The following is a 14,344-nucleotide window of genomic DNA, read 5'->3' as shown; positions in this document are numbered from 1 at the left end:
CTTTTCGCCGGAGTCACGAACATCCGGCAAAGTGGCGTAATTGTTTAACAATCGAACCGACATCGTCGTTCTCGTCGGATTTTACGGTGTAAACCGACACCGAGGCCGCCTACGTACACGCGTTCCCATTGATCGCATATTTGTCGCGTTGGTGTTTCGAAAAATTCCGCGAATACTCGTAAAACCTTTTTTTACCGTACCACTTGTCTGACCATCGGGAAACTTATAGACCTATCCGATACCACTCGCCCGACATTCTACTGCCCGAACAGACTGTCCCGTTCTACTAAGTGAGTGCTAAACTACCCTATTCTATTTCTGCGACCGTAAACTGCCCTATCATATTGTATCGAACAAAACTACGTTATTAAGCCTGTCGGATGACAAGCTGTACCATTCTACTGGCCATAGATACCCCAATCTATTATACTGGCTGTATTCCTGATCTACTTTTCTATCTATACCACAAATTGTTCTTATTATCTTATCACGATCTTTCGTTTACAATTTGGAGCGAAAGCTTTTCTATTTCGATCAGATATTCTATTACAGTCCGAAAATTCTCAGTAAAATCGCAGTGAAATTCACAGGAAAATTTTAGTGAAGTTTCAGCGAAGATCGCATAAAAACATCGCGCTAGATGAAAATGATTCGATTATCTCTAGCGTGCTTAACCCATTACTCGCGCTATTAATAAGTCAACAATGACTTTCATATTGCTTATTCATTATTTAATCGAATATTTCTCATTAATAAATTTATCATTTCTGCTGTTTATTATAATAAATCTATTGATCCAGAGCGAATAATATTATATTCGTCGCAGTAAAAGCTAATTTCTCGTTGGGTAGTTTTAACGAAAGACACCTGCAATTATTTATTAATAATATATTGTATAATACCCGAAGCATACCAGAGTCAACTGAAAAAAAGAAAACTATAGAATTAAAATTGTTCATGTTTGCGAGTCACTCCAACCCATCGCTACTTTTGACATCCCAGCAAAAATTCGCCCGAAAATTCCGCGATGAAAACGTGCTTCTAAAACGTGCACTCGACGCGTTCTCCAAATACAAGAACGTTGGTCGAGACAGTCCGTAAAATAGATCGCGATTCGAAGGGTTAAACCAGGTGAGGAAAGGCGGTAAGGGGGGGAGAGAGCGACTAAGCGCGGCGATCGTTTGATTCGTCGCCGTTACCCGAAGCAGTTTATCGGGCGAGCCAATTAATTCTCGGCTCGCGGGATCGTTCCCGATCGAATCACCGGGCTCGTAAGCAGCTACGAAAATCGTCGGCGAGCGTCACGAGGAGAGAGAGAGATAGATAGATAGATAGAGAGAGAGAGAGAGAGAGCCGGCATTCTCCGTGGCGGAGGCGTCGCCCTTCGCCAGGGGGATCTCGCAGGGATGATTTGCGGCGGTAATGAACATTTCAATCGACGACGTCGGCGCATTCAACCCCGAAGCGGCCGCGCGATTTGGCGCCGCTCCAAAGCCATTAAAGCCCGTCTTATGGCCTTTTTGCCTGGCCTTGCCTACCCCCCCGCGCACTTTTGTTTGGCCGCGCGATAACAATGGGACGATGGAAAATAATGAGAGAGAGAGAGAGAGAGGGAGAGGGAGGTCTCGCCGGGCGAGCCGCGCCCCGCGCCGGGATCGGACGTCTGCGAGCGTAGCGTCCGAATTGAAAAACCACCGGTTTGTTTACGAAAAACGGCGCGGAAAAGGAGACCGATAAAAAGAAAATACCGCAGAAGAAAAGAGAGAGAGAGAGAGAGAGAGACTTCCGCCGCTTTTAATTAAGTCGAAGCCGACGCATCTTCGCCGGGGCTTTATTAATTTCGACGGGCGTGTTTCCATTTAAACTTCCGTCGCCGGCGGCCCTTCGGAAGAGACCTCGCCGCCACGCGCACTGAACTTCATTAAATTATTAAAGGCGCTGTTTGTGCCGTAAAAATTTCATCGGCGTGCAGCTGCTTAAAGAATTATCTGTACGCGGCTCCGACGTTTCGACCGCTTCTGGATGAATTAATTAATTTCTACTGCGATTGCGACTCTATTGGACCACAATTCTGATGGAGGTACAACGAGGGGAGTATTTGCACGGGGAGGATCAACCTCTTGTGGAGGGCGTCGTGATTTGCCAGGAAATAAATAAATTAGTCTGATATATACATAACACGCGTGTAATTAACATTAGTATCATGCTGTCATTACTTCGTAATTAGAAATTCATTTATGCAGACCGTCTCAGTTTTTCATGTAATGGAAAATTTATGTAAAAATTGTGTGAAAATTATGTAACATTGTAATTTATGTGATTAACGTGTGCGAATATTTTCTTTGTTACAGATAAAGCACCCTCCGAGGCCTCCTTCAAGGGAACGGAGTACATAACGATAGACCTGACGAAAGGCGAGCAAATTCCTAGCACGCAGGAATCGATCAGCTTGCAATTTAAAACGAGACGACCGAATGGACTTTTATTTTTCTCCGGTAAGCTAATCAACAACAATTCCATACACTATTTTACCTTCATATAATCGCTCGTCGAATTTTATTTATTCCCATACTAATTTAACCCTTCTGTCCCTTGGCCACGAAACCTTTTCGAAATTCTATGGAAAATTGGATCTCTGAAATCCATTTAATTTCTCTGAATTAATTTACTTAATTTAATTTGGAGATGAAAAAAGTCGACGAAGAAATGAAGTCTATTTAATTAATTTAATCTAATTTAATCTTTATAGTAAAAAAAATAGAGGAAGAAATGCAGTCTATTTAATTAATTTAATCTAATTTAAAGAATGAAAAAGTCGACGAAGAAATGAAGTCCTCTGAATCCAAAAATTCAAGACTTTGCTTAACTAATAGAAACTATTATTACTATTACTATATCATTTATTGTAAAATAATATTTTAAAATAAATTATATACACCCTCGCTTTATTATCGCCCGCGCCATGAACAAAGCAGCAACATTTCGCCCCGGTAAAACCGAATTCAACGCAAGCCTTTCTCGCATCGATCCCGATAAATTTTTCCCATGGAAAAAATAAAACCGGCCCCATTATGGCCTCGTCTGCGTCCCCCCTCGCACGTTGTAACCCATGAACTCCGTTCCCAATACGGTCCGCGACTTTCGAATATAAATTAAACATGCATGGGGTTAGCGGCGGAATGCTCGCGGCGAGACGGCCGCATTGCGGCTGCAGTCTCCTGCGTCACGGAAAAAAGAAACGAAAGCCGCCGGTGCGCGGGCAGGGGACGGCGAATTGATAAACCATGGACGGCTTTTCTAGACACCGGAGAACCCCTCGTCGTGAAACGCGGGATCAATCTTTAACGGAGACCGCCTCTTCTGCCGGGAAATTATGCGCCGCGATCGCGGCGTCGTTAATCGTCGCACCGACGCTTTGCGTCAAACTCGAGCGCTACTTTGCTGAATCCGCTGATCGGCCACGGAAAATTATTAATCGTCGCGCGCCCCGTCCCTGCAAATTGATACCCGCCGCGATTTTCTATGGTGAAACGTTCCGTTGCAAAATTATTCCTGTTACTTTTTATATTTTTTATTAGTTTATTTTCTTTGGAAATTTTTAGATTTTAGAGCGAATATTAATTCTAGCTTTTCTGTTGAGTTCGTTAGAATTTATTTGTATAAGTTAGTATATTTTAATAATAATTCATTTGATAGTAATGATAGTAACTAATATTTATATTATAGACTGTTAGAAATAAAAAATAATAAGAAATATATAAACAGAATTTTATAATTATATTATACTGTACTAATAATATACCTAATTACCATATTTTAATTTAGAGGATTTGACGCCAATTATTTCTAATTTCGCTTTATTATTTTGCAACTATCTGTTTCACCCGATTTTGAAAAAGGTATTTAAAGATGGGTTCGTTCGGAAGAGATCAAATTAATATGATCCATATTTCCGCAGCCGACGCGATCGGGATTCTCAATACGATTCAAACTGCGCAAGGAATCTCCCCTCCCTTTAATCCGCGAGTATTGTTAGGAAAGTCCATTGTCTACTTGTGTGTCCCCTCGAAAGGTGGAACTCGTGATTTACTCCGTGAAATCAAAGTCCTCCGCGGAATGGAAACTTCCCAACTGGTTAGATCCTTCTTGGAACTATGCCTTTGTACCATTGTCCGCGGCGACTGCTAATCGGTAATGGCGTCCTTATGTTTATTTGATTCGTGGCCGTCCGAACGGCCCCGTCCGAAAGGACACTGTCTACCGTCAAAGCGATTTTCACAGTCGAATGGAAATTAAATGGTTAAAGGGATCGAAATTAAAATATATTACGATAACGCAACGCGATCTGTAATCTCCGTAACTTCGCTTTGCTAACTTGTTTTATTATTTAGAATTTCTTTCCATTTTCCCCATCAATTCTGGCATTTAATAATTCTTCATTTTCTCTTCTTATAAATTTTTCCTCCATAAAATTATCTTGGCAGAAAAGTGCGTTAAATTTAGGATTTATTAAGTTTATCGATATTTTTTGTAATAAGTCCGTAAAATGGCTTCGCAATTAAATTGATTAATAGTTGTTTGCCAGTGATGAGTTTCTACGTGATACAGACAATTCGCATTAATCGTATGCCAGCCTGTAACTCGACGCTTAAATATTGATAACGGAAGGGCAGAATTTGATTGCGATTTGAAACTCGAGAATAACATCCACATTTAGTGGATCATGTTCCAAATATTCGAAACACGTCCGACAAGCTAAAACGTGGGAGGTAATTTTGCATATTCTGTATCGTTGCTCCTTCAATAGAATTTAACCCTTCAACTATGAACAGCGTATATATATATATATAAATTAGGGTGTCCCTCTAATTTTTGAGTAATACTAAATTTTTGGCTTTTATGCTTTAAAAGTAATTTGAGCCAAATTTTTGGGTAATACTAAATTTTTGGCTTTTATGCTTTAAAAATAATTTGAGCTAAATTTTTGGGTGATACTAAATTTCTCAAAAGTTTTTCAAGAGTTTCTTCCGTTTTTGATGCGAAATCGACAAACAATATTTGTGATTTAAATCCATTTTATTCCATTTGAAAATCGACTCGCTCTTATTATAAAACCCTATAATATAATATCGTCTCTCGATTGGTGAGACGATCGCGCGTCTTCGCGAGCAGATTTCGCGAACTGATTTACGCGCGAGCATTGACGTATCCTCCGATCCTAATTAGGCCATTAAAGACTCATAGGACACCCTGATATTACTCCAACAACTTCGCCGATTATTCCAAAAATTCATAAATATTACCCTTGGATCTGTACGCGCCGATACAGCTGGGAAACGGTCGCGTGGCGTCGTTCCCGTAGCCGGCCCTAAAAATCTCGCGGCGCTCGAAACAATTTCGGCGCGGGGCATATTTAACGATCACGGAACAATGAGCGGAGAGAGTAGCCGTGACGGGGTCACGAGCTTAAACTGCGAAACTGCCGGAAACGTAGCAGCCGGATGAGAAATGCAAGTAGGACAGGGGGTTGAGGCTTGAAAAAGGACGCGCGGAGGGGGATGGGGCATAAGGCAGGAACGAATGGGCGCAGCGAGAGAGAGGGAGAGAGAGAGAGAGAGAGAGAGAAAAAGCGTGCTGTTCATTACGCAGAGAATTTATACGAGCCGATGGAGCGGTTCGTTTCTATTTCTCGGGCGTAGCGCCGGCTCCGCAAGGGGCCATTGAAATTCCTTGCTCGCCCGCAAGGCCGGACGCCGCGGTGTCTTAACTGGCCCTGTTTACGAAACAGTTATCACCGAAAATAATCCAACGACCCGCCCGGCAAAACCAGCCAATTACTGTACCCTGTTAACAGGCTTCGCTGGATAAACTTTAGTTTAGGGGTCCGGAGATTTTTCGACCCTTTTTGTGTGCTTCTCTAGATCTTGTCGAGGAGATTGCAAAAATTCGTGTTACAACGCGGGGAAATTGGTGGTTTAAAAGTTATAAGAGTTTTAAGTGCACCTAAGGCTAAAATGAGAGATTCATGTCTTTTTTGGAGTTTGGGGTGTTTGACGCTACTTTAGCGATTTCAGTGTCATTGTTTAGGAATTTTTAGGGTAGATTGTAATAGTTTAGGGTTTATAAATTTTTCTAGATTGCAATATTTTAAGGTTTATAAATTTTTGTAAATTGCAATATTTTAAGGTTCATAAATTTTTGTTGAATATTGGCAGGAGGAATGAGAAAGTTCTGGAGCTAGTTACTGTGTGCCTAGAATTTAGAAGAATCGGTTACCGTGTTCCTAGAATTTAGAAGACTCAGTTACCGTGTTCCTAAAATTTAGAAGACTCAGTTACCGTGTTCCTAAAATTTAAAATAATCAGTTACCGTACGCCTACAATTTATTAGCATCAATTACTATGCCCTAAACACTGTGCTTCCATCTCAAACACCATATTTTAATTACCACCCCGTTCTCCCCTTTGCCAGACATCCGATTCGCCGCAAATCGTCGACACTCGTGCCGCGACATTTCTCCAAAAAAACAAGCGTCGCAACGACGAGACCGGACTCATTTTAATTTCGCGCAGAGAATGCGTAATCACCGGAAGAATTTCAGAAGATTCGCGCCGGCTTCGAATTTTCTGAAACTCTCGAAGAAAAAAACCAGCGCGGCCGGGCGGGCGGACACTTTTCCGCGTAACTTCTGCTCCTTGAAATTCCCGCAGCCGTTTCACAATTTGCATAAAAATCTGCAGTGTACTCCCGTCCGCGGCGAAGACAATCCGTGGAACACGCAGGAATTAAAATTCTTCCCGAATAGCTTCCGAGATGTAAAGTCGACGGAAATAAAACACGGTGGAAGTGTTTTTCGAATAACTTTCGAATCCGCGGACAGACGCGAGCAGAAACTATACACCGCGTTGTGCATCGTGCGTTGTACCTGCAGAATATTCAGATATATATATATAAACTGTACGATTTATATATTCCAACATTTGTTGATCAGTTCGGATGAAATTGTCAAAATAATGAATAAATTATTTCTGTTTGGAGTATACACGTGTTCTGTAAAAGAAGGGAATTATTTATGGAGAGGAAATAATAATGATAATAATAATTGAATTGATGTTTACGAGATGGAAGATATTTTGTTGGAATTATTCGCAAATGTAATCGATATTAAAAATTGTCGACAAAGTAGAAAATAAAATATAATAAAACACAACAAAACACAATAAAACCTAATAAAACAATAGAACACAGCAAGATACAATAAAACATAATAACAATAATTTAGCCGACGGAGGAACGGTTATTAATCGCGTACAATAACTCCGAATCCGGCGGAAGATATCTCGATGCCTGAGGATAAAACAATCGAGCCGGAGGCCCCGAAGTTATCTTTTGTACGTGTTTCCACGCGGAGGCAGTGGCCGGCCCGGGGAACAAAAATCCGGGCCCGTGTTCCACGGCTCGACAGCGTTGTTCCGCGCGCCCGGCAAAAATGTGCATAATTTAAACGGGCGGGACCATAGGTATAGCTTATCAGGGAGAACAAATGAGCGACCAGGGGCTACTGCTGCGGAGCAAGCAGATATGCGATGTACCGAAGTAGAACGTGAACTATGTGAGAGCGTGTGTGTATTACAGCATTGCGGATCGCGGTCTCGATGCGTGGAAAACTTTCCAGTCCGCGTTGCACTCCGCAGCCTCCTCCCTCCCTCTCTATCTCCCTCTCTCCTTCATCGTCGAGCTTGCAGATATTTCCTCTCTTTTCTTGCGACATCTTTGCGGCCACTTTGTTTATTGTTTCTTCTGGTCGAAGAGGGAGCTTCGAATTCTCTGGGCAGTGAGTAAAATGGATACAGTGTCGAATATCGGGATCAAAGGCTCTCGTGATATAATAGTGGAGTCATTTAACCCTTTGCTGTAACAGTATTTATTTTAGCAATTATATGTGCTTGGAAAGCCTTGGTCTTTTTGTTAGTAAATGAATAAATAAATAGATAGAATTTGCAATTGATGGAAAGCAATTATTTTGGTACATTTAAGTTTTGGTATATTTAAATTTTGGTATTTTATATTTTGGTTTATTATTATAAAGCAATTATGTTAGAATTGAAATTTTTACGGGAAAAAAGGATAGAATTCAAAATAATTAAGATTAAAATAATTTAGAATTAGAATTTAAAAAAAAAGGCGGAATTAAATTTTCAAGATTTTCAAAGGAAGAACAGAATGTTTAATATGCATAAATTGTCACCTTGGCGCATTAAAATTGACTTGTTTCGCGAATCTGTCACCACCGTCCTAATTAGCAATCGTTATAATTTAGAATGTAATTTATATTTAATTGCCAGCTGACGCGTCAATTCCTCTTTTTGCATCGAGCATCGAGTCATTGAATAATATATTTGCTCACGGTGTCCTTTTCTACGTATAATTCGGTATGCTATTTAATGCGACGTTAATATTTATGCGGTAACGGTGTAAAACGACGCTTTATAATTCGACGGTGCATTTGACACAATGGAAACTGAAGCGCGACACGTGTTCGCGTGCTAGTTGCACCTAAATAGAAATAAATGTGAGACAAATAAAAATAAATATAGAGCAAATGAAAAATAAATATGAGACAAATAAAAATAAATGTAAAGCGAATAGAAATAAATGTAAAGCAAATAGAAATAAATATGAGACAAATAAAAATAAATATGAAACAAATAAAAATAAGTATAAAGCAAATAAAAAATAAATATAAGACAAATAAAAATAAAAATAGAGCAAACAAAGATAGATATAAAAATGTAAGCGACAGTATGGGAAATTCCCTTCGAGCCATTTTCATCGCAGTTTGCAAAACGGCTCGCAATTTCCACGGGGACGTTTCACCCCTGAACTCGGATCTCCGGCGACCGTAGGATACGCGTCCCTTTACTTTTGGCAGACGCACGGTCGATGCGATCGAGAAAGGGACACCGTGAATACGCAGTAACAATTTCACAGAACACTTACCAAATTGGTTCGCCGTTCCGACTATCGAGAGATGGTCCTATCAAGAGACCACGGAGGGTGGTCTCTGCCCCGTGAACAAACAGGTGTCGAGTTTAATTCGCGCAGCGACGAGCGCCGCGGAAGACGCGCGAGCCCATCACCGCGGATCCAAAGAGGACGCGCGGGGTCGCGCATCGTGCGACCGTATCCTTGGTGGTTCTTGCCACGGTACTTTTTTTTTCCCCACCATTCTATTTGACCCCTTGCATTTGAACGCTCGCTGCTCGCGCCGCCCGGATTACCATAAATGAATAAACGCTGAATTTTAACCGACCATCGCGCTCGCGCTCCACCAATCGTCTCGTCGACGTGCCAGCTTTCGTTGTTCCGCGATAAAGCTTCGCGTCTCCCTCGAATTTCAATTCCGCTCGCTTTACATCGCACGCGCGCGCGCGCGGTTATTCCGCGGAGCCGCCGATGAAATTCGTAAATAAGGAATCGGCGAGCACTCGGAGCGGTGGAGCAAGAGCATCGTCGATGCAAGTGGTCGCCGCGGCTAATCACCGAGGCCCCGATCGTAAAGGAATTCAATAAACTCGCGGAATTTTGAATATTTATGCGCGGACCGATATGAAAAATTCCGACACACTTTTTCCGACCCTTTTCTACTCGGACGGTTTTTAATAAACCCGAGAATTCGGGACGATTCGATGCCGAGCGCGTAAGCCTTTCGCGCGTCGATCGATGGATCGCTGGCGGGGCGATCGAAGGGGAAGTAAGGATCAAGGGGGTTCGAAAATTTAGAAGAGCTGTACGTGGATGTTTTATAAGAAAATATTAATATATTAGGATTTTTTAATTTTGAGGTCACTAATCTTTGCTCGAAAAAATTGACGATCTTTGCTCAGCTATAACTTTCTTAAAAATTATCGTAAAATAATGATCTTTTTTTTAGATTAAAGCTTGAAATATCTACTTTAAAATGACATACTTCAATTTTTAATACCATGCGTTTTAAAACGGTAGTATTCTAAGTTTAAGAGTATGTTTGTGATAAGAAAGTATACTGTTCAACGCTGTCTACGGTCTAGGGAAAATTTTTCTCCGGCATGCCGTTTAGAATATCGTAAAATTCAAACTTTCCTCTTCAATTTGACGGCCGTTTCACATCGCTGCGATTTTTTCCCGCGAAGTTATGGCACTTTAAATGTCCCCAAGTTCATGGGGGGCCTCAAACTCGGCGCTTTTTCGGTGCCACGGACCTGCCCTTAGATTTAGGCTGCTACAGTTATAGAAATAAACGGTATTAAAAATTGAAATACGGCGTTTTAAAGTAGAGACTTCAAGCTTTAAATCTAGGAAAGAGTCATGAATTTACGACAACTTTGAACTAAATGACAGCCGTTTAAAAAGTGACAATTTTCGGGTCAAAAATCTGCAATGCTTTAATGTTTCAAGCAAAGGGTCGACACACTATTAATTTATTAAAAAATGACTTATTAGGATTCGAAAGAAAATAAATACGCTCCAAATAAATCGTATAAATTCGGGTGAATTCGTATAAATTCGTATAAATTCGGGTGAATTCGTATAAATTCGTATAAATTCGGGTGAATTCGTATAAATTCGTATATATTCGGGTGAATTCGGCGTGCAAAACCGACTCTATACTTCTCTCCAGAGAGCGAGAAGAGAATATTTCCTAACCTCAAACAACATCAGGAAGCGTTTCTTGCCGTGGGTAATCCATCTTCCCCGATACCGATGACACGGTTACGGCCCCGGCTTTGACGTTGCCAAGTCGAGAGAGAGAGAGAGAGGGAGAGAGAGAGAGAGAGAGAGAGGCCGGCCAGTCGAGTGTTTATTCTCCGTATTCCGCATTTTTTTTTCACTCGCCCGTCCATCGATTTCAGGCAGGATTAAATCTTGAAACGACGTGTATAAATCGTTTGTGCGCCGCTTTGCCATTAGTTCCGGCGCTTTTCGTTCTCGAGAGCAGCAGCGTGGAGAGAGGGGCGCTGCTAAAGCGACCGAGAGCTCGTCGTTAATAATTATCGTACCCGACCGGACTGAAAAGCCCGTAGATTATGGCCGTATATCGGCGAGCACCGAAACGATCCGAGAGGGGATTAAGACGCCGCGAAACGATACTTTATTTTTCGTCGGTTTTCACGTCGCTGCGCCGCTATCTCTCTCACTCTCTCCGCGTTTAGTATAATTACGGCCGGACCGACGAATCCCGCTTGATTATCTCTTACACTTGTACCGGATTAACCCTTGCCACCCTTTACGTCCTAGCAGTGCATTGAGCCACTGTATCCTGGTGAAACCGTGCCACCGATCGAGCCTGTTTCGTTGAATTAACTTGTTTCAGCTGTGGACCATTTGTATACGCGATTTAAACATAATTATTGTAGAACAACTTGTCGATAAAACACGTACAAAATTGATATCAAAAATAGATCGACAGAGCTAAGTGGAGCACTGATGAAAAGAGCTCTGAACTGCTTAAAGAAGTCCATTTTATGTTAATTTTTAATTTTTATATCTTTTCAAGGTTTAATCTATTTTATCTTATTTTATTTATTATTTTAATCAAACTAATTAAACGTTTTAAAGGCGTCCTAAATTGGACATCCTTTTTACGTCTAGAATAAGACGTCCATCTCACATTGTCCATCCAGACCTATAAAAGACGTAAAATGGACGTCTTTAAGACGCATTGTAAATACAACATAAATATCCATGAGTAACATAAATCAAACTACATTAATTATTTTATCTATATATATAATATATATCTCGCTTTGCCATTAGGTTATGTCAAAGTTATTTTATAGGTTATGTATTCTCATCGTCTCCAAATCATTCACAACGCAAATACCATATAATTGTAAGTAAAAATAGACTGACACTTGTTTATCTCTCGTATTTTTGCAGGTCGAACACAGAGAATCGATGTCCTATATTAATTTTAATTGGTCGACCGTTTTAAATGACACGCGCCCATTTTTATCATACACACGTGTTTCGCAGTACAGTGATAAGCACGGAATAATAATGCGTATGTAAATGCAAGCAATACGTATCGTGTAAATAACAGGCGCGCGCGCGTCCACTGCTTTTTGCCTTTACAATCGCGACAGAATTAATTAGCCATATTGAAAAATTAATTATCGCGCTGATGCATTGGGCGCATCAAATTAGGTTGCGATTTACGGGCAACGCCACCGGTGAAACGGTAATTGCCACCGTAAATCTTGCCGCGGTACCTGCCAGCTGTTGTTTAATACTCTTTCCAGATCTTTTTATACTTCAACAACGAAATTTAGTAGATAATGGGAATAATAGTAATTTTATTTTTTGAGATCGTTTGTTACAAAAATATTTTGTGGTTGGGTTCGATGTTAATATTAAAGAAGAGGTTGAATGAAAATACAGTTTTCCATTTAATAATTTTTATAAATTGGAATTTACGAAATTTACTATTTGGTAGCGAAAATTTGTCAATTATATTAATTTATATTAATTTATGAAACCTATATTTTTACTATGTCGTTACTTCAATGAAAAACCTCTAAATCATAATTAAAAATAAAATCCTACCACTCTTAATAATTATTATACACCAACATATACAACTATTTATAACAAATTTATTATTTCAAAAATATATTTTTCTGTAGCGCTGCAAAATCGTAAATAAAGAGATGCCTCGAAAAGATAACCTTGACATACCCTCCGATGGTTGTCGCAATTTTTTTACCTGGCAAATTCAAAGCCGAGAGAGGGGGAGAGACTATGAATAATGAAACCGCGTTCCAGGGCGGTCCAGGTAATTACGAAATGGTGCTAGAGGCATCCGAACTGACCGTCCCGATTCTTTTTTTTTGTTTCAGGAAAGGGAGATGATTATCTGACCATATCCCTGAGAGACAGCGGCGTCGCTGTCGGGATGTCGCTGGCTAAAGGTAGATTAGATCTCCACATAAAACCGTACCGGGTCCGATTCGACGATAATCAGTGGCACAAGGTCGTCGTGCACAGGCAGGTTCAAGAGGTAAACGAGATTCATTTATTTCGCTTCGACGCCGATTAAGCTAATGTAATTAACGGGCGACGCTTCAATCTCACCGGAGCAACGTTATTCCGCGGATAGGCGAACGCTGTTCCATCGAAATGATTTTCGAAGGCTTCTAGATTTTTTTAAACAATTTTTTAACATTTTTTCCAAACAATTTTTTACGGTTTTTTTCTAAACAATTTTTTATCATTTTTTTCAAGAATTTTTCAACAATTTCTCAGTCGATTATTTTTCGCTTGATTGGAATTTTTAATTCGCGTAGAAATTATATACAGGGTGGTCCAAACTTGATTTAATATACCAAGGTTTTTACCATTCTTTTATTTGTCGAGATTTTGGACCACACTGTACATTATGACAAATAGAATATGACTTCGTATTTGATAAAAATAAGGAGACGCTGCTGGTCAATATCTTCAGGTTCCAAATATTATATAAACTAGTATATTATATATGCCATATAGTATATACTATATAGTATATTTTCTCTATCAAAATATAAAAATATTTACGGTCGATAAAGTGTTAATAAATTAATTTTAACAAGCCACTGGCAATGTCTCGATTTTACAGGAATTTTGAATAGATTCGCGAGCTTCAAAATTAAATAATTAAAAATATAGCAAAAAAACATAATTGACATTTAGAAAAATTAAAGAATTAGGTTTATGTCACAAGTGTCGGAACATTATAAGACCGTAAGTTCACTGGATAGAAACGCCACGGCGTCCTGCGGTACTCGCCGCGCCTGCGTTGCCTACCCCCACTCCTCGCGTGACTTATTTCCCTGCAAACGCTCTCCCCATTGCATAGACCGCTGGGTAATATTTCGTATCGACGCACTGTCGATTGTCTTTACCCTCTTTATCTCCCAACATCAAAGAACTCGTGACAGTTGTTCCCATCGTCGCGCAAAGACGAAAAAACGGCACAGTACGTCGCTCGGTTTACCGTCTATTGCAAAACGGAATAGATTTTCCAATATCTGTCGCGCGTCTTCTGCCCAGCTCCAGCGTCCGCCGTTGTAATTGAAAACACGTCAATAGTCAATACTTATCGGCACCGGGGAGGGCGGGCTCGTTAAATTTTATTGTAAAATACGCTTGTACCGAGGCCGGAATACCTCGCCTATAGACATATACTATACATATATATAGGTATATATACCAGCGGCGAAGGTATTCAATTATCGAACACGATCACAAAGAGCAGTTACACGTCCGTCCAAGATTACATATCCGTTCTGGAGTTCACGGGGAAATCCTTTTCGCCGTACACGAG

At 40.4% G+C, this 14,344-nt stretch overlaps 1 protein-coding gene across 1 annotated transcript in view; it reads left to right on the top strand.

Moving 5' to 3' along the window:
- The window catches only part of Nrx-1 (neurexin 1), a 371,741-nt gene that overhangs the window by 194,231 nt on the left and 163,166 nt on the right, over positions 1-14,344 (top strand). The window contains 2 exon segments of the mRNA XM_078182335.1: positions 2,352-2,495; positions 12,879-13,084. Coding sequence (XP_078038461.1) covers positions 2,352-2,495; positions 12,879-13,084 — 350 coding nt within the window.

Source organism: Augochlora pura, chromosome 1, assembly GCF_028453695.1.
Source record: "Augochlora pura isolate Apur16 chromosome 1, APUR_v2.2.1, whole genome shotgun sequence".
NCBI classification, from domain to species: Eukaryota; Metazoa; Arthropoda; class Insecta; order Hymenoptera; family Halictidae; genus Augochlora; species Augochlora pura.
The sequence above is the reverse complement of the archived record's forward strand: the minus strand, read 5'-3'. Positions and strand labels throughout refer to the sequence as shown.